Source organism: Lissotriton helveticus, chromosome 7 (genome assembly GCF_964261635.1).
Source record: "Lissotriton helveticus chromosome 7, aLisHel1.1, whole genome shotgun sequence".
NCBI classification, from domain to species: Eukaryota; Metazoa; Chordata; class Amphibia; order Caudata; family Salamandridae; genus Lissotriton; species Lissotriton helveticus.
The window spans coordinates 1,086,237,288-1,086,264,475 of record NC_136068.1 but is presented as its reverse complement, the minus strand read 5'-3'; the positions used below and the strand labels follow the sequence as shown (position 1 = coordinate 1,086,264,475).

Below are 27,188 nucleotides of genomic sequence, written 5' to 3'. Positions count from 1 at the left end.
TAGGAAATGTGTCCTTAAAAAATATAACCAGAAACCAGTGTTGTTGTGAAGTTAGTTTTCAGAAGAAATTAATGTTGGACATTGCAACAGGAGTAAAACCGTAGTATTAAGCACACATTTCTAACTGTGTTTTCCTCCTTAATATTTTATGTATACAAGTTTAAGAAGTAATTTTAGACCGAAATATCCCACTATGCCTTCGCCACGTTTCAGCCCTTTTCTCACGGTTTTCAAGATCATCATCAGGTCATGGATTGCTGTTTAACGAAACTGTTTTGAAAGAATGTTTACAATTAGTGAAATGAAAAAAAACAAAGTAGTTGTGTCTAAGGCATCATTGTTCATCTAAAGAAATTCTTTTACCTACTTCATATTACTTATTTACACCATTAGAAGGGCTGAGTGTACGGCCTATTAAGAATATTGTCAACAGTTTTCATCAAAGTTCAATATCATTGTTTATCTTTAAGTCCAGTAACCGTACTTTTAACCTTGCCTAATAGAAGGTGGATGTATAGCCTAAAACATATATTTAGAAAGTACAGGATTCATTAGTTTAATTTACTTGACCGTCAGAAGGCAAATAAGCATTATTGTTCACGACAGCTTACCTCATGCTCTATAAGTAAACACCCCATTTCATTAAATAAAAGGACTTCCAGGAGCGTGGTGCTCACAACGCCATTTGAGGCAATCGTTTACAGCACAGCTGTTGTCTGAGTAATGCTGTTGTACATAGTTGTGATGACAGATTAGGTATTGTACACACAGCTGTGGTTTAAGGAGTGTTTGTGTAAAAGCTATGATGTCTGATCAGTTGTCATATCCAACTGCAGTAGAGAGAAACCAGTGGTCACTGGTAGGTACTGGAGCTGTAATTGTAAGGAGCTAGAAGTACAGGACTTGATAAGGATAAAAAAAGAAGAGAAACCTTTCCCTCACAGGGGGTCGTATTTACACCCATGAAAGCCGCCATGGCCCCCTTCTAGCCATGTCTTTTTATTTGTGGGGCTGGTTTGAACATTTTTGCCTGGGCTGATTTTGGTTTCCGGCCTTGTACCTCCCACTGAAATGCTATGAGTTTGATGGGAATAGAAAGAGGGACAGCCCTTTGTTTCCCAGCCAAGGGCATTGAGTTTGGTTGGAAAATCGAGAGACCAGCATTGCAGTTGGATTGAGAGGATGGTTGACTGAAAAATCAACTTTGTTCAGTGGAATGGCAGTGCAGGACCATTTAATGCGAATCCCATTTTTGCCTTACTTGGAAAAGGCACAGTTGTGGTTGCTTGCCTAGCTACCTAAATGTATTGCGCGTGTGTTGGCCATTTTTTTCATAAATCTGAGTCCGTTCACCTCACAGTTCCTTGGTACAGTGACTAAATTAATACATGTCCACAAGGCAATATATTCACAGCCTTGGGCATTCATTTGAAAAGATTTTGGTGTTCTAGGAATACCCCGTGATTAAACTGCAATGCACCAATTCTGCTGTCATTTAGAGAAGGGTCACATGGACTCTGATTACGAGCTTCCCGGTACAGGGCCACAGTAAAAGCACATGGGATTATACTGGTACCGGTGTGATAAAATCAAACCTCATACATTGCAATTATGAGTATGGCTCCCTATTTTCTGTTTTTACAGATTTTTACAGTTAGATACAGAAAGAATACCATTTATTTTCTTGTCTGTATTTATTTTTAAATGTGGATAAAAACGGAAATTGGGTGCTTTTTTAATGATTCTAAATACACTTTGCCATGTCTGCCAGGCCAATAACTGTGTGGATTGATAGGTAAGGGGGTTAAAAAAGAAAGGAATTTTAGTCAAGAGACTTAAACAGCAATAGATATGCAAAAGGCTGGTACTGAAATGTGCATATTTTCATATAAGGGCATTGATTTATCTTCTGCGTATTGTCATGTATTCCTATAGGTTCTGAATCGATCCCCCTATTCCTGACCCTATTCTAGTTAAACAAACCAACAAGTTAACTAGCAGTCAGCCCATGAGGCAGAAAACCCCCATGATGCAGATACCGTTATCTGATGCAGTCACACTACGGCACAGGAACGTGTTATCTGATTAGGTCATAACGCTTGCGATCTAATTAGACAAGCGATATTCCTCCAGCCCCTGATAAGGCATACGGAGTTCTCATAACAAATCAAACCTATGACAACCTGGGCAAAACCCTGCGGCCATTGTTTTGATTTCACCGAGAACTTCAGTAAAAGAATGTGCTAACGAGCAAGTCGTATGACATCCTTATTGACGTATCTATGTCCATCCTTACGTCAATCTCGGCACCTTAAAGGTATAAATATTACCGATCTTGCCCTATGCAAACACACGCGTGGTGACGAGACGGAGCAGCCATACTTGCCGAAGCCAAGAGCAGAGCAGACCCCGCTGGCAGCAGCCCCGCCTTCCTGACGCGCTGAGAGACGCGCTGCTTTCTCCTGCCGAGAATCCAGCACCGGCGTTTCTGGGTAGCCCTCGCAGGCAGCCTGGAATATCGAGACCAGAGAGAGAGATACCATTCCTCATTCATCCTAAACTTCCAGGTACAGAACTGAATAACCCCTCACAGAGAATTCTTTAGTTATTCACTTGGCAAAAACAAACTTAACTTAAACTGTAACTTTCTATTCCCGCCCACGTATTAGGCTTAGGTCAGGTACACGGGGTAGGCGTATCTAGAAACACCAGTTGAGCACGTTTAGTCAAATGTATATGTGTATGTAATATATTTTATTCATTTTAAAACATCTTATGGCTTAGAAACCATATCAATGTTTTTACAGTATTATTTTATACTATTGCTTTTAATGTATGCACTTTACTTAGCTATAAGTATTGCAATAATATCGATCCATTTCTCTTGTATGAGAAAAGAGACTGATCAATAAATAACACCTTTTTATTGAACACGCCCGTCTCTTCCTTTTCTCTACATTCTGATGAGACTAAGAATGCACGTACTGACTGAGTAAAATAAATTGCCTTTTGTTCACACGACTCTCGAGATTTACTCTTGATTAGGGGAGAGCAAAGTTGTCATGTTCTATGGTTGTCAGAAACTAAATCCCTTCTTGTCTAATCAGGGAAGTTAAGTCCTCCTTGAACATTCGAGAAAGTTTCTAGTGAACTCTGAGCTAAGCTGGCAAACCCAAAACTTTAAGTCTAGTATCGACAGTAGTAGACCTAGTTAACGTCTGGCCTAGGCCTTTACTGCTGTAGGTATTATTCCAATGCGCAGAGCCTATTGGGATGATAGGAACTACACTACAGTATCACTAAAACCTGGCAGGTATTCAAGCATGACAGCATATTTATTGGTTAAATAAATGGGGAAATATTCAAGTGTCCGCTTTATTTTTCTCACAAAACCCATAATAAATATGGATAAAGAAAAAGTTGACAAAAAATAAATCTGGATAAATACAGATAGAAGTGTCAAAAAAATAAATACCATAAAACCGGGAGCCCTAATTATGAGTAATAGCCCATGGAATGGGCAATAACCATGGGGGGGCAATTTTTGCAGTCATTAAACCACATGATATTTGCAATTCTATATGGTTTTACCACGTATATTTACCACCTGCTCTGAGCTGGTGCTAAATGTAAGCGCTGAACTGTGTGAGGGGCAAGTGAGGGGACAGGGGGGAGTTGTGAAGGTAAGGAAAAGCTTTTTTCTGCTTTTGAGCAAGCTCGCACACGGCGTTCCCTGAATTCGGCCTTCAACTTTAAATAATAAAGTCACATGAACTATTTTTCACTCCAGTTCACGGACAGCAACTCTTTCAGAAGCCCCAATTCATTTTTTCGGTTTTTCGGGACACTTATCTTCTGCTTAAAGTAAGAAACTATTCCTAAAGAACTAAGATTTCTATTTTTAGATACTTTATAGACTTTAGCTGCCCACTGGTATGTTCACAAATATTTTATTCTGTGATGGAATGGTCTCGAAACTTTTTTCTGTATTTAAGAAACCATTTCATGTGTAATTCTCATATACCAAATAAGCAATAATGTATACAAATGCGTGATTACTTTAGCATTATTCCATAGCTTGAGTGCATACAATATATATGTCTGCAAATTTTCCGTATATTTGAAGAATTTCAAAATGCATTTATGTATTTTGGGGTGGTAAGGTATACACACTACTCTATAGTATGTTGTACTATGTTATACTATGCCTAGATTAGTAAATATGTCCATAGTTAGCGTGGAGTGGGTGTCATGTATTCCTATAGGTTCTGAATCGATCCCCCTATTCCTGACCCTATTCTAGTTAAACAAACCAACAAGTTAACTAGCAGTCAGCCTATGAGGCAGAAAACCCCCATGATGCAGATACCGTTATCTGACGCAGTCACACTACGGCACAGGAACGTGTTATCTGATTAGGTCATAACGCTTGCGATCTAATTAGACAAGCGATATTCCTCCAGCCCCTGATAAGGCATACGGAGTTCTCATAACAAATCAAACCTATGACAACCTGGGCAAAACCCTGCGGCCATTGTTTTGATTTCACCGAGAACTTCAGTAAAAGAATGTGCTAACGAGCAAGTCGTATGACATCCTTATTGACGTATCTATGTCCATCCTTACGTCAATCTCGGCACCTTAAAGGTATAAATATTACCGATCTTGCCCTATGCAAACACACGCGTGGTGACGAGACGGAGCAGCCATACTTGCCGAAGCCAAGAGCAGAGCAGACCCCGCTGGCAGCAGCCCCGCCTTCCTGACGCGCTGAGAGACGCGCTGCTTTCTCCTGCCGAGAATCCAGCACCGGCGTTTCTGGGTAGCCCTCGCAGGCAGCCTGGAATATCGAGACCAGAGAGAGAGATACCATTCCTCATTCATCCTAAACTTCCAGGTACAGAACTGAATAACCCCTCACAGAGAATTCTTTAGTTATTCACTTGGCAAAAACAAACTTAACTTAAACTGTAACTTTCTATTCCCGCCCACGTATTAGGCTTAGGTCAGGTACACGGGGTAGGCGTATCTAGAAACACCAGTTGAGCACGTTTAGTCAAATGTATATGTGTATGTAATATATTTTATTCATTTTAAAACATCTTATGGCTTAGAAACCATATCAATGTTTTTACAGTATTATTTTATACTATTGCTTTTAATGTATGCACTTTACTTGGCTATAAGTATTGCAATAATATCGATCCATTTCTCTTGTATGAGAAAAGAGACTGATCAATAAATAACACCTTTTTATTGAACACGCCCGTCTCTTCCTTTTCTCTACATTCTGATGAGACTAAGAATGCACGTACTGACTGAGTAAAATAAATTGCCTTTTGTTCACACGACTCTCGAGATTTACTCTTGATTAGGGGAGAGCAAAGTTGTCATGTTCTATGGTTGTCAGAAACTAAATCCCTTCTTGTCTAATCAGGGAAGTTAAGTCCTCCTTGAACATTCGAGAAAGTTTCTAGTGAACTCTGAGCTAAGCTGGCAAACCCAAAACTTTAAGTCTAGTATCGACAGTAGTAGACCTAGTTAACGTCTGGCCTAGGCCTTTACTGCTGTAGGTATTATTCCAATGCGCAGAGCCTATTGGGATGATAGGAACTACACTACATGGCGCCCAACGTGTTTGGAAAGGGCGATAAAACTAACGTAAGACATTTAGAGTAACTCAGTCGTGCTTTCTCACTCAGACCCCTTTTCCCAAATACTCCAAAGACGTCTGGAGTGGGTGAAAGGTTATATCCGCCAGACCTCGCAGGAGGGTATGGTTCTTGGTATAGTCAACGTTGAAGGATACACTGTTCCAAAATATTGTGCATCTAATCTTTGTTTCCATAAGAAACCTGATCTGCAAACAAAAGAAATAACCTTCAGGACAGTAAAATGTCAGACAATGAAGAAGAAAGAGAGGCAGTTAGATTAGCAGCTGAACTCGCAGCGGCTGATGCTGCAGCACTAGATGCGGACGGGGATATAATACTCATCCCGGTCATCAAAAGGAGATCTATAACCCTGAAACTTATAGAAAATGGACTGACACCTAGAGGTGGCACAGTCATATTCGTAATTGAGGCACACGAATATCGGCAGACAGAGGTATACTATTCATGGATACATTTTCCAGCAGCAAATGCTGTAACAAAGTACTTCCACTATTACAAAATAGAGGAACCTCCTAATGAGTACACTCCTTTCGAGGAGGTGGAAGTACCACTCAAATTTCAAGAGCATTTGCTCTTATTTGATGGCGCCCTAAAACATAACAATCACATCACCAGGCTCGGTCCTTTAGGTAGACCAGGAGCAACGTGGCCGGTCCTAGCCGGATACACACCACATCCAGACATCAATGGGATGTCTGCAGCAGAGCTGTTAACACAGCTAAAACAATTAATAAAAATTCATAGACAATTAGTTCAGTATGAGATGCGGACATCAACAATTCAGCCAGCGATTAAACTTCCACAGCTGACCCCTCACCAGGGGAACACAAATAAAATTACACCACAGAACATCCAATCCTGCCTAGGTAAAGTACCGGCTAAACGGGAACAAATACCATTCTGGTTGGCACAGAAAATTACCCAAATAGAGGCGGTGTTTCCTGACACCACCCCGCTAGAAAAGCACAGGATTCTGACTATCTGTCTCCCAATGGGAATCGCACCACACATAGAGGACTGTGACACTTGGGGTACAGTCTTTGCTTCCATCTACACAAAAACGCACGGTGTTCCATCCATTTCGGTAATACCAGATGTGCTAAAACAAATTCAAGATGAATATGGTCCAGAACCCGCTTTAACTCTTGGTATGAAATTACTAAAAGACTTCAAGCAGGTCTCGGCTATATTATTAGCCAACATAAAAGGTGAAGCAGCAAACGTGGCGATCCGCCAGAGGTTAAAAGAGACAGATATAGCAGACCAACCAGCTGAAATTGCCAGAATCATAGAAAAATCCTATGAGGAACTAGGTAGAGATAGTTTAGGTGGAATACCAGTAAAACCACAACTGACTGAAAGTCCAGCAAAAATATTTTTTAATAATAATTCACCAAAAAAGAACTGGGATGGAAACAAACAATCCAATCCTAAAGAAAAGAAATTCCAGTCCAGAGGAAGGTCTCCTAGGCGAAGAGAGAAATCTCCGAACCAAAGACACAGGTCACCCCAGAGTGACCCCTCTGGGAAAAGATATAACCTTAGAAATAGGGCTAATATAAAAAAGCCTGATAGATATCAAGACATTGATACACGTCCCTCTCAATCTTTTCAGACTTCCTCGCAGAAATCGGAAAGAAGAGGACGATCAGAACAAAGAGAAGAGCACACCAAGTCCAAAGACAAGGAACCTGCTCAACTAAAAAAGAAATTACAATTTCCAAAAAAGAAGGTAGCCAGTATCAAGGTAGTTAACAATGCCGAGAATACTGAGGACACAACTGAAAAACGGAGAGTGGGCTCAGACAATGCTAGACAGCGCAGCAGAAGTGAGCATAGCTCGCAAAGTCCTTATGAATCATCTGGAGACAGTGGACACGAATGAATATCTTCAAGTGGAAACTGCGGACACCAGAGTTAGCAAACCTCACAAAATATACGAAATAACATTGCGTATAGAGGGGGATAAGACTAGGAAAATAAGGGGACTATTTTGGGATAATCTCTCCAAGGGCTATGATATCCTTCTAGCTGAAAAAGACTGGCCACCAGAGTTTGTCAGGGAGTGCCCTCATGGCGAAGAAGTAATTATGCCTGCCTTCTCAAATCAAATTCCAATTCATAAAAAATACACACTTGCTAGAAAGTGGGCAGTGGCTCTAGCTCCTGCCTTATATAAAAATCATGTAGGATGGGATGAGGACTCTCCTCCTCACAAAATCCAGTTAAAATCCCAACCAACTGCACAAAGGCAGTACCCAATTAAGCAAGAAGCTAAAAAACAGGTAAATGAAATACTAGATCAGCTAGAATACCAGGGGGTGATTGAAACTTGCACCTCACAAATGAACAACCCCTTGTTTCCGGTCTCCAAACCAGACAATTCATATCGTCTAGTTTTGGATTACCGACACCTTAACACGTGTTGCAAAACTTTTGCAGTGCAAAACTCACACAGTGCTGCACTAATGAATAACATAGTGCGCAAAAAATACAAAACAACCTTGGACATCTCTAATGGATTCTTTTGTCAAAACATAGCACCAGAGAGCAGATATTTAACTGCATTCTCAATAAATGGCACTCAAAAACAATTCTGTCGGTTAGCCCAGGGGTACAAGAACAGCCCGGGGGTATTCTCAGCTAGAGTAACAGAATTACTACAACTATATGATGATGAAGCATTATCTTATGTCGATGACATCTACTTAACAGATGACGACTTGGAGACTCACTTGAATAGAGTGAACACCATAATACTTGGGTTCGCAGCAGAGGGTTACAAATTCAACTTTAAAAAATCCAGAATTGCCCATCTGACAGTCCTAATCTTAGGATATGACTTATCAAGTGAAGGCAAAAGCCTGGCTGACAATTTCCTAGAGAAATGTGCCGTACTCCAAGCACCTAGAACACTAAAAAACTTACAGTCGGTTCTAGGCTTCCTAAATTTCGGAAGAACATACATTGCAAATTACGCAGAAAGGGTCAAACCACTTTATGATCTGATAAAACCAGATTTTAAAAGATCCAATTGGACTCAAATACACACAGAAATTTTGAGATCCCTACAAACAGACATGCTAATTAAAACAAAATTAGAAACACGTGATAACACACGCAATCTTGTGATTCGAGTCATCCCAGGAAGATGCGGATTCACATACCTGACCTCTAATGAGGGAGAAAAGGTACCAATTGCATTCAAATCACACTTGTACACAGAAGCTGAACAGAAATTCAGCATTAAAGAAAGAATTGTTCATGCAGTTCAAACCGCAATAGCTAGAGAAAAAGATCAAGCTGACGGTAGACATATCACAGTCAGAACAGCAGAATCAGCCTTTGAGGCACTAACAACACCGTGTAATTTACCAACAACAACATTGAATCCAAAGTGGATACAATGGGTGAATTCAATCACAACGGACAAAGTATACTATTACCTTGATCCAGAACTAGAAGAGTTGAAGAATCTAGAATATGAAGAAACATATCCTCTGCCAATCGATATTCTGCCTTTACGACATTACGCCTGTGTAATTTATACAGACGGACATGCTCAACCTCCCGTTTGGGGAGAACAAGCATACAACCCCACATGTGGGATTACAAAAGAAGTGTGGCGCGGAGGTAAACTAAAACCTCTATTAACAAAAACACACTCAGTAGAAACTAATTCTGAACAACAAACAGAAATAATAGCATTGAAAATGGCGCTAGATAATGCGGATCGCGAATTCCCGACACTTATAGTGTCAGATTCATATTACTGCGTCAAATCATATAACAAGGATTTGCAGACATGGATTCAAAACGGTTACAAAGATGACACAGATGCACCAATAAAGCAGAAACAGCTCTGGGAACAAATAGCTCTTTTACAAAAAGAACTACCAAAGACTCACGTGACACACTCACTGAGTCATCAGCGTGATGGCGTTCACGTTGCAGGGAATTCATTGGCTGAAACAGCCACAGCGGCAGCAACTAAAACGGCTCCCGTAGATCGAAAAAAGCGTACATTAAAATACATTGACGGTGAAACAGTGCTGGCAGTGAAAACGTCATCAAAAGGCGACTGCTCAGCGTTACCGATCAACTATCCACTCAATTATACATACATAATCGATGCAAACTCCGTCCCTTTTGCTCGAATCCCTGGAGTGGGGGATAGAGTGATTCCAAACATGGACAGGAGAAACTTGTTAATCGCAGACGCACATATGGGTGAGGGTCTCAGACACCTCAAACTAAAAGATTCTCTGGAAGAATTACAATCGCGGTACTGGTGGCCAGGCATGAGCCTGCGTCACACCATGTTTGTAAAAAACTGCCCAAACTGCAACAGAGATCGCAGTGGGGAGAGAAACAGTTTAATACCTCTTCGGTTTACTCCAGGAAAAAGCAGGAGTAAAAAGGAAGGGTTGCGATTAACTCATACAGGCTAGTTCCACTTATAATGTAGATCACCAGCACTCGGCTGACGTCCGGACTGTTATACAAAGATTTGCGAGTCTAAATGGCATATACGCTAAGAGCATGCTATGTTTGACCATTGTCTCCACTCTAGCCCTCAAGCAAGGGGGGAAACATGGCCAAATGAGCATAGTCCAGCGGGAATCTTCTCACTTCCTTCCTGAGGGTACGGGATGGTGTAAAGAAAAAACCAAGGCATAAAGCAATCTATAACGGAAAGGATATTAGGTACGGGAGCTGGGTGGGTCAAACATCTAATAAGTGTCCAACGTAGTCTCAATAACTTGCCAAGAAATTCTCTGAAGGGATTCAGTCCGTACGAATTATTATTCGGAACTAGGATGATTATCTCTGACCTTGACAGTCAGACTTCAGTGGTGAAAGAAAAAAGCTTTGATATCAAAGACCGTTTGGCTATTTTGCAGGACTTAAACAAAACAAGAAAAGACCTGAGCAACATAAAGTTGAAACAACAGCCAACAACCACTGAAGAACCACCACCTGTCCCAGCAAGACCTGTCTGGATTCCTAAAGTCGGGGATCTAGTCAGGGAGAAGATCGCGGTAAAGAAGGAATTTGGGCCTTCTTACAGAAAAGCAGTTCCTGTCTTGTCTGTCAACGGGACAAGATCAGTTGTACTACCGCCACTTGCTGGTAAAAAGGAGAACCGAGTTGTATCCATCGACCTGGTAAAACCACAACATGTGGCCGATAACAAACAGTAGGCCAAGTGGACTCCCAATAAGTAGCAGAACACCAAGGTTTGCTACCAGTACAGAGGTCCTAACGAAGAGGCTCATCACATTCGAAACGCCTACAGAAGAACAACAAGGACTATGCAACAATGCAATAGAACTCAGACCTCTGAAAACCCAAATTAAAACATTTAGCAGAGACACACCAATCTATAATGAAGTACCAAGTGAAAATGCAAGAAACAGTAATCCTGAAGCAATTGGAACAATTGACAGAACAGCATCTGGCTACTTCATAAACTTCGATGATTCCTCTGAAGGCTTCAGTGAATCCAAGACACAGCCATCATCAAAAACCTTTAAAGATAAAGCCAAAGAACTTTTGAAACAACTGAAAGAAACATATCTGATTTCTCCATGGATTGAATTTTGGGTGGGTTTTGGTGCATTTATCCTCATACTTTGGCTCATCATGATACTAACATTGGGACGCTTTATTGAGGGAAAATATGCAAAAATGGACACAGCAAGTCAGAAAATCAACTTGATCCTCAAACCACACACATCTTCACATGTGGAGAAAAGAGAACTCTCTTCAGCCAACTTCACAGCCAATCCGATACCTGGTGGGGTAGCCTGGGACAACACTGACTATGAAATTTATGGTCCGGTCGAGATCCTGAAATATCCACACCAAATTAAGATCTCCTTGAGTGACTTTGTAAAACCAAACTCATTTGCTGATGATTGGGACTTCGAAAGCATTAATAATATGATGTCTGATTTAGTAATGTCTGCTAAATTTACCAAACATGATTATTTGCAGGGTTCTACCAATTATGATAGTATGTACTGTTATAACCACTATGGTAACCATTTTTTACATAGATCTGCACAACCTAGAAATGTTTTAAACTATAATCAATGGGAACATTGTGCAACACCTCCAAAAGGGAGCTCAAGAACCGTTTACGACAAATATTCATATTTTTCAGGTTTTAACACAAGTAATGCTGAAGCATTTTATTTTAAATTGTCAAACAAGACAGGGACCAAGACCATGATAACCAACACAAAATTGTTATATTCAGACTCATTCTTTGAAAAAATGAATACCTTTGGATTTGATTATTGGGACAAAAATGTTGAATTGAAAAGTGTTTGGGGTACAAAAGAATGGCAAGTACAGGGTATAGAAGCTTTGTTTAGAGCCTGCATGATCCCAGAACAAATGATATTTTTAAATGACACTGTTCAACAGACCACCTGTCTTGGCTTAGCCAAAATCAAAGATTTAAATAAACCGTCTATTCCAAAGCCAACAATGTTTAGCAATAACTCTGATACAGATGAAGAGATAGACGTAAACCATATATTAAACCAAAACAGAACACATCCTGATTGGAAACAGTGGTTGATCTGGCCCACAGATACTAATAACTGTCAAGACAGATTCCTGAACAAAACGCAGGGGTTCAAAATGACCAGGCCAGACCCTAGATATCCTCAAAGACATCACCCAGGGATAATAACCACCTACAGTGTGGGCAAATTATGCCTTCAATGGCTACAAACTTCCACACTGGCAGAAATTAAGCAACACCTAACTTTACTTACTGATGGTGCTGACTTGCGTGATTTCACTATGGGACCACGCAAACAGCGTCAAAAGCGTTTCATAGCAGCCTCTGTATATGCAGCATACAATGAGGCCTGGAAGGTTACTCAAATTGAAACAGCAGAGAGAATACGGGAAATTGACCGTATTAATTTGGAAAAATCACTTTCTGTAGTGGACAATGGGTTAATGACTCTGTCCTCCAGAATTTTTTCTTTGGACAGCATTGTGTCTTCAGCAATCGATATATTATCGCAAGACTTACTGTTATTACAACACGGTCAGTCACAATTGCGTTCTATTGTACAGCTTGGCTGGACGTTACAAAATCTGCGTTCAGGCTATGTGCCTTGGCGTCTAATCAACACAACGTCATTATTCCAAATCTTTAACCTTACTGATAGACAAATCAGTATGGCACAAAAGGGTGCTGATTATACAATCTTGAGCATTGAAAAACTCGAAAGATTACCAGTGACAATGTCGGAACGACCTGTCAGTGAATGGATAATACATGGGATAATAAATATTCCAATCTCAACCTTCAGGTTTCAATACTGCCAAAAATATATACAGGCTGGCATGTACGAGAAATTGGGAAAGGGGTACCTTAAAACAACATGGAACCTGCCCTATTCACATGCATGTGTCAGTAATAAAGGACAGAAAGTGTTTCTTAGTGGCAACAATTGTGCGATGTCACTAAGTGGCACACTTCTGTGTAACGGAATTAGTTTGCATGGAGCCTGTGAAGGGAATTCATACAACCTTCCATGTCACCAGCAAGGCGCACCTGCAACAGAAATAGAACCATTCTTTCAAAGACTATAATGGGAGTTACATTCTAATTGTAGACCGCAGATGTTGTAGTCTTATGCCCGGGACTCCTTATCTAGTAACTACCACTGCGAAGGTCAAGTGCTGTGGACGCTCGTTGTTCCCCAGCTCCTTCCCAGACAGGGAGGCAAGGGCATGGCCCGATTTGAAAATTACTTCTATTCGAATAGATACTTTAAGCAGAATGAAAACAGTGCTTCTTCAGACGCCTACCAGGCTCTCGTCATCAAAAGAAACGTATGATCTACAAGTCGCAAGGACGACTGCAGAGATACATACATTATTATCAACTAATTCCCCCGTACATTTCGCGGAAATCCTGAATGAAATCTTAAATATTTCTGATACCAATGGGGTCTCAAAGGTATTTAAGACAGTATTTTCAATGGCATTAACACCATTCAAAGCCATACTGGGTATTTTTCCAGATTTCGTCCATTCGATTTTTGGCGGACTTCCCCTGATCTTGGGACTAATTGCAGGAATCCTATTCTTAGTCCTTATTTTTCGTTATGGCAACCCATGTCACAGACAAAACTCTGGCGACAAGAGAAGAAACAATCCTAGCCTTTGGATACCGGGACCGGATATCAAAAATCCTGGGACTCTCCCGGCTTAGAGACCTGAACATGACTTGGTTTCTATCATTTCGACCAATGTGGCAAAGATGTGTTTTACCTGTATTGAGGTGTCTGCTATGCGGAGAAGAATGCGTGTTAGACACATGTCTGACGCTACAATCGGATGCGCCGATGGATGCAGAAACATTGTTGAGCCCGATCAAGGTTCATGCTTTGTGCTGCCCTCAAAGGCTACCAATCCTGATGACGGCATTCGTGGAAGCTTCACCACTACGATTGATGGGTAGTGAAGTTCAAGATGAAAGCAGCATCGAACAGGTACGACCTTCTGTCAGCAATGCGAATCAGAATGTCAATGAAGACAATCATGCACAAGAATGCATGATTACACCTATTTCCGAGTTAGTAGAACTTTCCCAGGAAGCTGTTGACAGTTTTTTCCAAAGCCTAAATGATATGATGTTCTCACCCGAACAGAAATAGAGACTTTTGAGCAAGCTCGCACACGGCGTTCCCTGAATTCGGCCTTCAACTTTAAATAATAAAGTCACATGAACTATTTTTCACTCCAGTTCACGGACAGCAACTCTTTCAGAAGCCCCAATTCATTTTTTCGGTTTTTCGGGACACTTATCTTCTGCTTAAAGTAAGAAACTATTCCTAAAGAACTAAGATTTCTATTTTTAGATACTTTATAGACTTTAGCTGCCCACTGGTATGTTCACAAATATTTTATTCTGTGATGGAATGGTCTCGAAACTTTTTTCTGTATTTAAGAAACCATTTCATGTGTAATTCTCATATACCAAATAAGCAATAATGTATACAAATGCGTGATTACTTTAGCATTATTCCATAGCTTGAGTGCATACAATATATATGTCTGCAAATTTTCCGTATATTTGAAGAATTTCAAAATGCATTTATGTATTTTGGGGTGGTAAGGTATACACACTACTCTATAGTATGTTGTACTATGTTATACTATGCCTAGATTAGTAAATATGTCCATAGTTAGCGTGGAGTGGGTGTCATGTATTCCTATAGGTTCTGAATCGATCCCCCTATTCCTGACCCTATTCTAGTTAAACAAACCAACAAGTTAACTAGCAGTCAGCCCATGAGGCAGAAAACCCCCATGATGCAGATACCGTTATCTGATGCAGTCACACTACGGCACAGGAACGTGTTATCTGATTAGGTCATAACGCTTGCGATCTAATTAGACAAGCGATATTCCTCCAGCCCCTGATAAGGCATACGGAGTTCTCATAACAAATCAAACCTATGACAACCTGGGCAAAACCCTGCGGCCATTGTTTTGATTTCACCGAGAACTTCAGTAAAAGAATGTGCTAACGAGCAAGTCGTATGACATCCTTATTGACGTATCTATGTCCATCCTTACGTCAATCTCGGCACCTTAAAGGTATAAATATTACCGATCTTGCCCTATGCAAACACACGCGTGGTGACGAGACGGAGCAGCCATACTTGCCGAAGCCAAGAGCAGAGCAGACCCCGCTGGCAGCAGCCCCGCCTTCCTGACGCGCTGAGAGACGCGCTGCTTTCTCCTGCCGAGAATCCAGCACCGGCGTTTCTGGGTAGCCCTCGCAGGCAGCCTGGAATATCGAGACCAGAGAGAGAGATACCATTCCTCATTCATCCTAAACTTCCAGGTACAGAACTGAATAACCCCTCACAGAGAATTCTTTAGTTATTCACTTGGCAAAAACAAACTTAACTTAAACTGTAACTTTCTATTCCCGCCCACGTATTAGGCTTAGGTCAGGTACACGGGGTAGGCGTATCTAGAAACACCAGTTGAGCACGTTTAGTCAAATGTATATGTGTATGTAATATATTTTATTCATTTTAAAACATCTTATGGCTTAGAAACCATATCAATGTTTTTACAGTATTATTTTATACTATTGCTTTTAATGTATGCACTTTACTTAGCTATAAGTATTGCAATAATATCGATCCATTTCTCTTGTATGAGAAAAGAGACTGATCAATAAATAACACCTTTTTATTGAACACGCCCGTCTCTTCCTTTTCTCTACATTCTGATGAGACTAAGAATGCACGTACTGACTGAGTAAAATAAATTGCCTTTTGTTCACACGACTCTCGAGATTTACTCTTGATTAGGGGAGAGCAAAGTTGTCATGTTCTATGGTTGTCAGAAACTAAATCCCTTCTTGTCTAATCAGGGAAGTTAAGTCCTCCTTGAACATTCGAGAAAGTTTCTAGTGAACTCTGAGCTAAGCTGGCAAACCCAAAACTTTAAGTCTAGTATCGACAGTAGTAGACCTAGTTAACGTCTGGCCTAGGCCTTTACTGCTGTAGGTATTATTCCAATGCGCAGAGCCTATTGGGATGATAGGAACTACACTACAGTATCACTAAAACCTGGCAGGTATTCAAGCATGACAGCATATTTATTGGTTAAATAAATGGGGAAATATTCAAGTGTCCGCTTTATTTTTCTCACAAAACCCATAATAAATATGGATAAAGAAAAAGTTGACAAAAAATAAATCTGGATAAATACAGATAGAAGTGTCAAAAAAATAAATACCATAAAACCGGGAGCCCTAATTATGAGTAATAGCCCATGGAATGGGCAATAACCATGGGGGGGCAATTTTTGCAGTCATTAAACCACATGATATTTGCAATTCTATATGGTTTTACCACGTATATTTACCACCTGCTCTGAGCTGGTGCTAAATGTAAGCGCTGAACTGTGTGAGGGGCAAGTGAGGGGACAGGGGGGAGTTGTGAAGGTAAGGAAAAGCTTTTTTCTGCCATAGGGGGACATTATCTGTTACACCGTTAGAACCATTTAATGAGGATTGGCTGCAGAGTTATCCGCCGAAAAAATCAGGTAAGGTACTCCCACACCTGGTAAAACCAGTTGAGGCAAAATCGACCCATTTGGAATCAGGTTAAGCTGAATTCAACGAGGTAACTCCACTCCCCATGATTGTGACCTGCCCAATGAACTCCAGCTGGCATAGCGCTCTTTAGCTTGTGCTATACGTAGCCGTGAACACTCCAATTCTTCTTCTGTACCCTCATTATATTTGGCAGAGGTCAGGGTTCATATTGCTGAATGTAATTAATGTATGGCAAAGATGAACATTGTCCTTTTCTTTTCTATTTCCTTTGATTCCAGGCAGCAGTGAGGATGGTGAGAGGGAGTGAACACTGGATGGCACCGTGGGGATTCTTGGGCCCCATGGATTGGTTCAAGGAACGCAGATGGCAATGGTGGATACAGCGATGGCGAGAAGAGGATTTGAGATTTGTACAAAGCTGTATCATCGGTGTCTCAAGTCCATGACTGCACCCCTGGCATTGCGCCACAAAAACATAGGAAATACATTTATATTTTTAAGGCAGATTTTATGAAAGGGGTATTTGTTTTGCTGCTATCAAAGAGGCATTTCCCCAGTCCACCCACCATGTGCGGTGGTTGGTATGTGTGGGTGCCAGAACGCTTGCCCACACTTATAATGGGTGTGTATGCATGCAAATACGCCAAGAGACAGCACTGGACATAGAGGCGTCTCACTGCACCATCACATGCTTCTTGTGGCCTTTGGCCCGATCATCATCTGCCTTTGCAGAGTATGTGCTCTGCCACCCGTTTATTTCTCGACTACTTGATTCCTGGGGTATGTACACAAGCTTTGCACGCCTGCACTTTTTGGACGGGGTGGCAGGCACTGGTAGGATGGTTGAATGGTCCCTCATTGCAGCGCGGCACTTTTTCCTCAGTCGTCTGCACACTTCATATGATGGGATTTTATTTTTTTACCGTGTGTCATTTGCTTCCCTTCTTGGTTGTCACCTGCTGATGTTTTTAATTTTTTATAATTTATTTTTTTTTAAAACATTTCCCTTAACCCTGTACTCTGCTCAAGAGTTTTTTATTTGCACTCTGCCAGAGAAAAATGCCCTGAACAGTCCATCTAACAAATGCTCTATTGCCTACTGACTTAGGAAGTAGATTGCACAAGGAAAAAGAAAGGGCACGGCTACAGACTAATTCAAGTCAATGGTGTTCTAGTACGCAGGAACTTTGACAGACCTCTCATGTACCACCTGTTTCTGTGTGTGTGTGTGTGTGTGTGTACATATATCATGTAAAGGGACAGTGCGCATCTGGCACAGGCCAGCTTTCGTCCCAAAGAGGATGGATGTGTCAAACCTGCATCACTATTTCTAAAAGGAGCCGGCAACTATGTACAGTACATATCCTCTCCTTTCGAGCCTTACCATCACATTGTTTGTTGGTGCATATTTTTTTAAACAATGATGTCTGTACTTTCACTGGAACATTTCTTGGCAACCATTGCTTCTACTGAGAAGGATATTTGTGCTTTTCACGCTACGTCTGCATGGATGCTTAACTTCGCAGTACTAAAGGCATCAACTCAAGTCCCAGCTGGTCCTCGTGAGAGTGGTCAGGAGAGGTACACTTGGATTGCGCTCAGTGGAATGGGAATATCTTGAGTCGCCAACCCTTATCAGCGCCCTCTGCACTCCTTCATGTGTGCTCTGGTTTGAAATGTGTTGTGGTGGTAGGACAGCAACAACCATCCCTGGGGAGTTTCTCCAAGAAACACTGGCCTGCACACACCGGCCATTGGGTAATTGGGCGATGGGTAAGATTTCGATCTGCCATGTCGGTTTAGTATTACTTCAAGAACAGTGCAGGCCAGCTGCTCACAACTACCAGAAACACAAACTAAAACTGGACATCATTGGTGTTTCATAAGACTAACATTCGGGATGGCACATTGTCTTATCACTCATGTAGACTCCTTGTGAAGAACTGGTGATTGTGCCCAGGGAGAATGAGGAACCTTAAACCAGGACCTGGGTCAGGAGGTGCTCTCGATGAAGGGTCTGAATGCCAGGTCAGTTCCAGATCCAGCAATGGATGGGCAGCCTCAAAGTCCTCTTCTCGAGGGCACGCTGCTCTCCTCTATGGCCTCCCCAACTCCAAGAAATTGCCAAGCATTGTAGTGCATAGAGACAAACGAAGATCTTTCATAATTAGTAGTAGATGTTCTACCTTTTGCAAGTTAAACTCGTGTTACTAGTGTAGCAAAGCAGTTTCACTGCAATCTGTACTATTTTTGTAAAAATTAAAAAGTACTACTATATCAACTAAATGAATAAAAAGAGACAATATAAATTATTATTGCCAAAGAGATGTAAGGACTTTGAGGCATTGAGGTTTTCTTCTTTTTAATTCCTATTAATGTTATTTTTTAAATGTGAGATGGTATTATATCAAGCTCTGGACAATTGCAATTAAAGAGGAGAGATTGAAGCAATCTTTTACTAAGAAGTGACTTGTGCATTTTCCATACGGCTCCATGGCGTGGGCGCATTCGGTTCGTTCTCTCTCTCTCTCTCTCTCTCTCTCTCTCTCTCTCTCTCTCTCTCTCTCTCTCTCTCTCTCTCTCTCTCTCTCTCTCTCACTCACTCTCTCTCTCACACTCTCTCTCTCTCACACTCTCTCTCGTGTTCTCTCTTCTCTTGTGTTCTCCCACTCTCTCTTTCCTCGGGTGTTCTATCTCTCCTCTGGTGTTCTCCCTCTTTTTCTCCTTTAGTGTTCTCTCTCTCTCTTCTAGTGTTCTCTCTCTCTTTCTCTAGTGTTCTCTCTCTCTCTCTCTTCTAGTGTTCTCTCTCTCTCCTCTAGTGTTCTCTCTCTCTCTCTCTCTAGTGTTCTCTCTCTCTCTCTCTCTTCTAGTGTTCTCTCTCTCTCTCTCCTCTTGTGTTCTCCCTCTTTTTCTCCTTTAGTGTTCTCTCTCTCTCTTCTAGTGTTCTCTCTCTCTCCTCTAGTGTTCTCTCTCTCTCTCTCTAGTGTTCTCTCTCTCTCTCTTCTAGTGTTCTCTCTCTCTCCTCTAGTGTTCTCTCTCTCTCTCTCTAGTGTTCTCTCTCTCTCTCTCTTCTAGTGTTCTCTCTCTCTCCTCTAGTGTTCTCTCTCTCTCTAGTGTTCTCTCTCTCTCTCTCTAGTGTTCTCTCTCTCTAGTGTTTTCTCTCTCTAGTGTTTTCTCTCTCTCTCCTCTAGAGTTCTCCCTCTCTCTCTCTCTAGTGTTCAATCTCCCTCCCTCTCTGTCTCTCTCTCTCTCTAGTGTTCTCTCCCGTCTTGTGTTCTCTCCCCTCTTGTGCTCTCCCTCTCTCTCCTCAAGTGTTCTCCCTCTCTCTCCTCTTGAGTTCTCTCCCTCCCTCTCGTGCTCTCCCTCTCTCTCCTCAAGTCTTCTCCCTCTCTCTCCTCTTGAGTTCTCTCCCTCCCTCTCCTCTTGTGCTCTCCTTCTCTCTCCTCTAGTGTTCTCTCCCTCCTCTTGTGTTCTCCCTCTCTCTCTCCTCTAGTGTGCTCCCTCTCTCTCTAGTGTTCTCCCTCTCTCTCCTCTAGTGTTCTCCCTCTCTCTCTCCCCTAGTGTTCCCTCTCTCTCTCTCTCTCCTCTAGTGTCCTCCCTCTCTCCTCTAGTTGGTCTCTCCATCTCTCTCTCCTCTTGTGTTCTCTCTTTCTCTTTCCTCTAGTGTTCTCCCTCTCTCTCCCCTAGTGTTCCCTCTCTCTCTCTCTCCCTCTCTCTCTCCTCTTGTGTTCTCCCTCTCTCTTTCCTCTAGTGTTCTCTGTCTCTCCTTTAGTGTTCTCTCTCTTGCTGTCCCTGTCCTCTAGTGTTCTCTCCCTCTCTCCTCTATTGTTCTCTCCCTCTCTCCTCTAGTGTTCTCCCTCTCTCTCTCTCCTCTAGTGTTCTCCCTCTCTCTCCTCTATTGTTCTCTCTCTCTCTCCTCTAGTGTTCTCCCTGTCTCTCTCTCTCCTCTATTGTTCTCTCCCTCTCTCCTCTAGTGTTCTCCCTCTCTCTCCTCTAGTGTTCTCTCCCTCTCTTTCCTCTAGTGTTCCATCTCTCTCTCTTCTAGTGTTCTCCCTCTCTCTCCTCTAGTGTTCTCTCTCTCTCTCCTCTATTGTTCTCTCCCTCTCTCCTCTAGTGTTCCCTCTCTCTCTCCTCTATTGTTCTCTCTCTCTCCTCTATTGTTCTCTCTCTCTCCTCTAGTGTTCTCCCTCTCTCTCTCTCTCCTCTAGTGTTCTCTCTCTCTCCTCTAGTGTTCTCCCTGTTTCTCTCTCTCCTCTAGTGTTCTCCCTCTCTCTCCTCTATTGTTCTCTCTCTCTCTCCTCTAGTGTTCTCCCTGTCTCTCTCTCTCCTCTATTGTTCTCTCCCTCTCTCTCCTCTAGTGTTCTCTCTCTCTCCTCTAGTGTTCTCCCTGTCTCTCTCTCTCCTCTAGTGTTCTCCCTCTCTCTCCTCTATTGTTCTCTCTCCTCTAGTGTTCTCCCTGTCTCTCTCTCTCCTCTATTGTTCTCTCCCTCTCTCTCCTCTATTGTTCTCTCCCTCTCTCTCCTCTAGTGTTCTCTCCCTCTCTTTCCTCTAGTGTTCCCTCTCTCTCTCTTCTAGTGTTCTCCCTCTCTCTCCTCTAGTGTTCTCCCTCTCTCTCCTCTAGTGTTCTCCCTCTCTCTCCTCTAGTGTTCTCTCCCTCTCTTTCCTCTAGTGTTCCCTCTCTCTCTCTCCTCTAGTGTTCTCCCTCTCTCTCCTCTAGTGTTCTCTCTCTCCCTCCTCTAGTGTTCTCTCTCTCTCTCTCCTCTAGTGTTCTCCCTCTCTCTCCTCTAGTGTTCTCCCTCTCTCTCCTCTAGTGTTCTCTCCCTCTCTTTCCTCTAGTGTTCCCTCTCTCTCTCTTCTAGTGTTCTCCCTCTCTCTCCTCTAGTGTTCTCCCTCTCTCTCCTCTAGTGTTCTCTCTCTCCCTCCTCTAGTGTTCTCTCTCTCTCTCCTCTAGTGTTCTCCCTCTCTCTCCTCTAGTGTCCTCCCTGTCTCTCTCCTCTAGTGTTCTCCCTCTCTCTCCTCTAGTGTCCTCCCTGTCTCTCTCTCTCCTCTATTGTTCTCTCCCTCTCTCCTCTAGTGTTCTCCCTCTCTCCCTCCTCTAGTGTTCTCCCTCTCTCTCCTCTATTGTTCTCTCCCTCTCTCCTCTAGTGTTCTCCCTCTCTTTCCTCTAGTGTTCCCTCTCTCTCTCCTCTAGTGTTCTCTCTCTCCCTCCTCTAGTGTTCTCCCTCTCTCTCTCCTCTAGTGTTCTCTCTCTCCCTCCTCTAGTGTTCTCCCTCTCTCTCTCCTCTAGTGTTCTCTCTCTCCCTCCTCTAGTGTTCCCTCTCTCTCCTCTATTGTTCTCTCCCTCTCTCCTCTAGTGTTCTCCCTCTCTCTCTCTCTCCTCTAGTGTTCTCCCACTCTCTCCTCTAGTGTTCTCCCTCTCTCTCCTCTAGTGTCCTCCCTGTCTCTCTCTCTCCTCTATTGTTCTCTCCCTCTCTCTCCTCTAGTGTTCTCCCTCTCTCTCTCCTCTATTGTTCTCCCTCTCTCTCCTCTAGTGTCCTCCCTGTCTCTCTCTCTCCTCTATTGTTCTCTCCCTCTCTCCTCTAGTGTTCTCCCACTCTCTCTCCTCTAGTGTTCTCCCTCTCTCTCTCCTCTATTGTTCTCTCCCTCTCTCCTCTAGTGTTCTCCCTCTCTTTCCTCTAGTGTTCCCTCTCTCTCTCCTCTAGTGTTCTCTCTCTCCCTCCTCTAGTGTTCTCCCTCTCTCTCTCCTCTAGTGTTCTCTCTCTCCCTCCTCTAGTGTTCTCCCTCTCTCTCTCCTCTAGTGTTCTCTCTCTCCCTCCTCTAGTGTTCCCTCTCTCTCCTCTATTGTTCTCTCCCTCTCTCCTCTAGTGTTCTCCCTCTCTCTCTCTCTCCTCTAGTGTTCTCCCACTCTCTCCTCTAGTGTTCTCTCTCTCCCTCCTCTAGTGTTCTCCCTCTCTCTCCTCTAGTGTTCTCCCTCTCTCCTCTAGTGTTCTCTCTCTCTCTCTCCTCTAGTGTTCTCTCTCTCTCCTCTATTGTTCTCTCTCTCTCTCTCTAGTGTTCTCCCTCTCTCCTCTAGTGTTCTCTCTCCCTCTCTCCTCTAGTGTTCTCCCTCTCTCTCCTCTAGTGTTCTCCCTCTCTCTCTCCTCTAGTGTTCTCTCTCTCCCTCCTCTAGTGTTCCCTCTCTCTCCTCTATTGTTCTCTCCCTCTCTCCTCTAGTGTTCTCCCTCTCTCTCTCTCTCCTCTAGTGTTCTCCCACTCTCTCCTCTAGTGTTCTCTCTCTCCCTCCTCTAGTGTTCTCCCTCTCTCTCCTCTAGTGTTCTCCCTCTCTCCTCTAGTGTTCTCTCTCTCTCTCTCCTCTAGTGTTCTCTCTCTCTCCTCTATTGTTCTCTCTCTCTCTCTAGTGTTCTCCCTCTCTCCTCTAGTGTTCTCTCTCCCTCTCTCCTCTAGTGTTCTCCCTCTCTCTCCTCTAGTGTTCTCCCTCTCTCTCCTCTAGTGTTCTCCCTGTCTCTCTCTCTCCTCTATTGTTCTCTCTCTCTCTCCTCTAGTGTTCTCCCTCTCTCTCCTCTATTGTTCTCTCTCTCTCTCCTCTAGTGTTCTCTGTCTCTCTCTAGTGTACTCTCTCCCTCTATCTCGCTCTTGTGTTCTCTCCTAGTGTTCTCTCTCCTCTTGTGTTCTCGCTCTCTCTAGTGTTCTCTTTCTCTCTCTCTAGTGTTCTCTCTTTCCTCTGTTGTACTCTTTGTCTCTCTCTAGTGTTCTCTCTTTCCTCTGTTGTACTCTCTTTGTCTCTCTCTAGTGTTCTCCCTCCCTCTCTCTCCTCTACTGTTCTCCCCCTCTCCTCTAGTGTTCTCTCTCTCTCTCCTCTAGTGTTCTCCCTCTCTCTCTCCTCTTGTGTTCTCCCTCTTTCTCTCCTTTAGTGTTCTCTCTCTCTCTTCTAGTGTTATCTCTTTCTCCTCTAGAGTCCTTCCTCTCCCCTATAGTGTTCCATCTGCCTCTCTCTAGTGTACTCTCTCTCTCTCCCTCTCTCTCCCCTCTAGTGTTCTCCCTCTCTCTCCCCTCTGGTGTTCTCTCTCCCTCTCTCTCTCTCTCCTCTAGTATTCTCTCTTCGTCAGTGTTCTGTCTCCCTGCACTCAACATGGTTCCATTTGTGCTGTTTTCAAATGCCTTTCTAGTGTTTCTGTATGTCAAAAGGCCATTGCACTGCTTTTCTGGTATCTCTCTCTATATTTCCCTCTGTTCTCCAATGCCCTTTGTGTGTTTTAGAATACCATATGTCTTTACCCAGTGTAACTTTCCTGCCACTCTTAGTATGCCCCTCTACCTTTGGTTTTGTTCCTATGCCAGTTTCAACTGTATTAGTCCTTCGTGGTTTTTCAAGTTTCCTGTGGAATATCTATACATGGTTTGTAGTATTTCTATATGACCGTGCACTTGCTTTGTCGTTTCTCCTTTTGCCCCAAGTGTATTTAATTTTTCTTCACGTGTTTTTCTGATGCCTTTGTGCTGTCTCAGTATACATTCATGTCAGTTTTCCATGTATCCATGTGGTATTTCACTGTGACTTTGGCACGGTTTTGCCCAATTACCGTAATGTTTGCCTTGATTGACATGAAGCATCTACAGATATCTATGCTATATCTCCACATTACTTTGTGGTTTTGCTTTGCTCTTGCAGAATCTACCTATTCCCTATTTAGTATCTCCCTGTCCCTCATGCCATCCCATTCTGACCTTTTGCCTCCTTGATATCTCCCTAATACTATGGTGGTCCCGTGTTAGCCCTATGTGTTATATCCCAGTGCCATGTAGTAGCTTGAGGTGCCATTTTGTTAATGTATATGCCTTTGTTGTATCAGTATGTACCATCAAGACCTCGATCTCATCTACTCCTAACAAAAACTACTCAACGCTGTTCAGAAATGCCACGTGCTGCTTGCCACTACTTCTTTTTTTGTAATTCATTGTGGTTTGTAACTCATTTTCTGGCTTTCTACTTGCTGGCTTTACTTGCTTTAGGCTGTCCAGCTTGAGTTTGTCCCTCCTGTTGCCCAAAATTTGTTTACTGTATTTTTCCACGAACTCACTTTCTGTAAACAGGCCTTTCAATCTTGTTCTTATCTTGCCACATTTGCTGTACATTCAACGAAGACATCAAATGTCAGGCTCTCTCTTCCATAGAGCTTGGTGTTTATTTTTCTTTCTCTGACTTCAAAGTGAGTAAATTTATGTGACAATCCTGCTGAGTATCCATGGAGAGGAGATGGTCTAGGATATTTTTTTGTGGTAGAAAACAAAAAAAATAACTGTGCTGATGTTTCAGAATTGGTACAAATGAAGCACTTTTTTTTATATTCTGAAGTTTGAGGAAACAAGTATGTGAATATGATCAAAACACATCAGTACACTAAGTAATGACTTTGGCACACATCATCGTTTGTGTGCAGTGAAACTGTATTTCGGTGCAAATGTAATGGTCATTTCAAATGAAAATGTGTTGTCTGTAATAACAGTGCGCTACCACACCATGCATACTCCACTCTATGCCCTTCCACTCTACATGCCACCCTAATCTATGTCCCTCCTCTAAGACACTTTTCAACATACCACTCGAGTCTACTCCACACCACTTACCAATCTACCCCACTCCACTTTGTTTCAATCAAATCCAATGTACCCCACTCCACTCTATCCCATTCCCCTCCAATCTACCCAAGTCTACTGTACCCCACTCCAGTCTACCCCATCCCAGTTTACCCACCCCACCCTAAGCTTCCCCACACCACTCCAATCTACCCCATTTAAATCTGCCCTACTTTAACCCAGTCTACCCCATTCCTCTCCAATCTACCCCAATCCACTCTACTACAATCCAGTCTACTCCACTCCAGTCTACCCCAAACTACCCCAATCTAGTCCTCTCCACTTTACACCACTTCACTCCAATCTAGCCCACTCCACCCTAATATACTCCACTTTACCACAATCCAGTCTAACCCACTCTAATGTACCCCACACTACCTCAATCTAACCCAATCCCCCTCAGTCTACCCCACCCTATTCGAGTCTACCTCTCCCCAATGTACCCCATCCCAATATACCACACTCCAATCTACCCCACTCTATCCAACTCTACTCCACCACATTCCAATTCTACCCCAGTCCACCCCAGCCTAATCTACACCAGTCCACTCCAATCTACCCACTCTTCTCCAATATCCCCAACCCCAATCTACTCCAATCCACCCCTCGCCACTCTTCCCAGTCTACACCAATATATCCTACTGCACTCTACCAATAATCTACCCGTATCTACCCCACTTTTTACACCACTCTAATCTTCTGTACTCCAATCTACCCCAATCCAGACCCAGTTCAATCTACCACACTTAACTATCCAACTCCCCCACTCCAGTCTACCCCAATCCATCCCATTTCACTCTAACCTAATCTACCACACTAACTTTTAGCCATGCTGAACAAGCAGCCAGACTGATGAACAACATGGCTAAACGTATTGCCAAAGTCAATAGTTAATCCATAGGTGAGACCTATCGGCTTTGCCAATGCTTGTTATACTTCTTACCATCAGTGAGGTCTGCAGTTTGTTTTCTGCAGTGCTGACCTGCCCTGCCTGTGTGTTTTTGTCTGCTTTTTTTTCTTTCTCCTGCTTGCTTGACTTTTTAATGGTTCGGCAATATATGATGTGCTAGATAGAGCTGACTATACAATTATCTAGGAATATCCAGCTGGTTTCTTCATATGTGCTACTACCAGCAAGAGATATTGGAAGACGGGTGCTGCTTGAGGCAACTGCCGCCACATCCCACAGGAGGTGTGAACCCCAGAAGATTCAGGAAGGAGGTACCTGTGCTTGCTGACCATAGGAAAGGTATGGAGAACTTTAAAACTTGGCGTGTTACTAAGGCGTACAGCGAAGCTACAAGTAACCTGGGTTAGGTGAGACATGTTCGCCGATGTAGTCTTTACTATCATTGCGTTTGATGACGTCAGATGGCGGCCTGGAGGACACAATGAAATGTTTCTCGTAAAGAGAAGATGTGCTTGTAAGAAGCCGTGTGCACTGAACAAAAGGCTTTGTGTTTTATGACAGATATCACAGGATGGGGTTGACATGGTCCTTCCTACCCTGTTTTCGTCAGACTTGTGCCGCAGCATTCTGAATCATTTGGAGGTAGTGTTGAGGTTTTTGAGAGCCTCAAGTATTTTCAATTGAATGAAATTATTCAAAAAGCCATGACTAATCAGACTTTCTGAAGAAATGTAAATAATATAAAATATGGTTCTGGAAAAAAACAGGTTCGAGTCAACATCTTAATGTGAATGGTTAATGACAAGCCAGAGACAATGCCCAGTTTGTTCTGCACAGAGAATGAAGCTGA

The 27,188-nt window shown here is 42.7% G+C and overlaps 1 protein-coding gene across 5 annotated transcripts in view; it reads left to right on the top strand.

Annotated features, from left to right (window-relative positions):
* Positions 1-19,252, top strand: part of AATK (apoptosis associated tyrosine kinase) — a 508,162-nt gene extending 488,910 nt beyond the window's left edge. For all 5 annotated transcript variants that reach the window (XM_078654150.1, XM_078654148.1, XM_078654151.1 and 2 more), the window contains one exon: positions 17,073-19,252. In XM_078654150.1, coding sequence (XP_078510276.1) covers positions 17,073-17,101 — 29 coding nt within the window. In that variant the 3' untranslated portion in view covers positions 17,102-19,252. The remainder of the gene's footprint in view (positions 1-17,072) is intronic.
* The last annotated feature ends 7,936 nt before the right edge of the window (positions 19,253-27,188 follow it).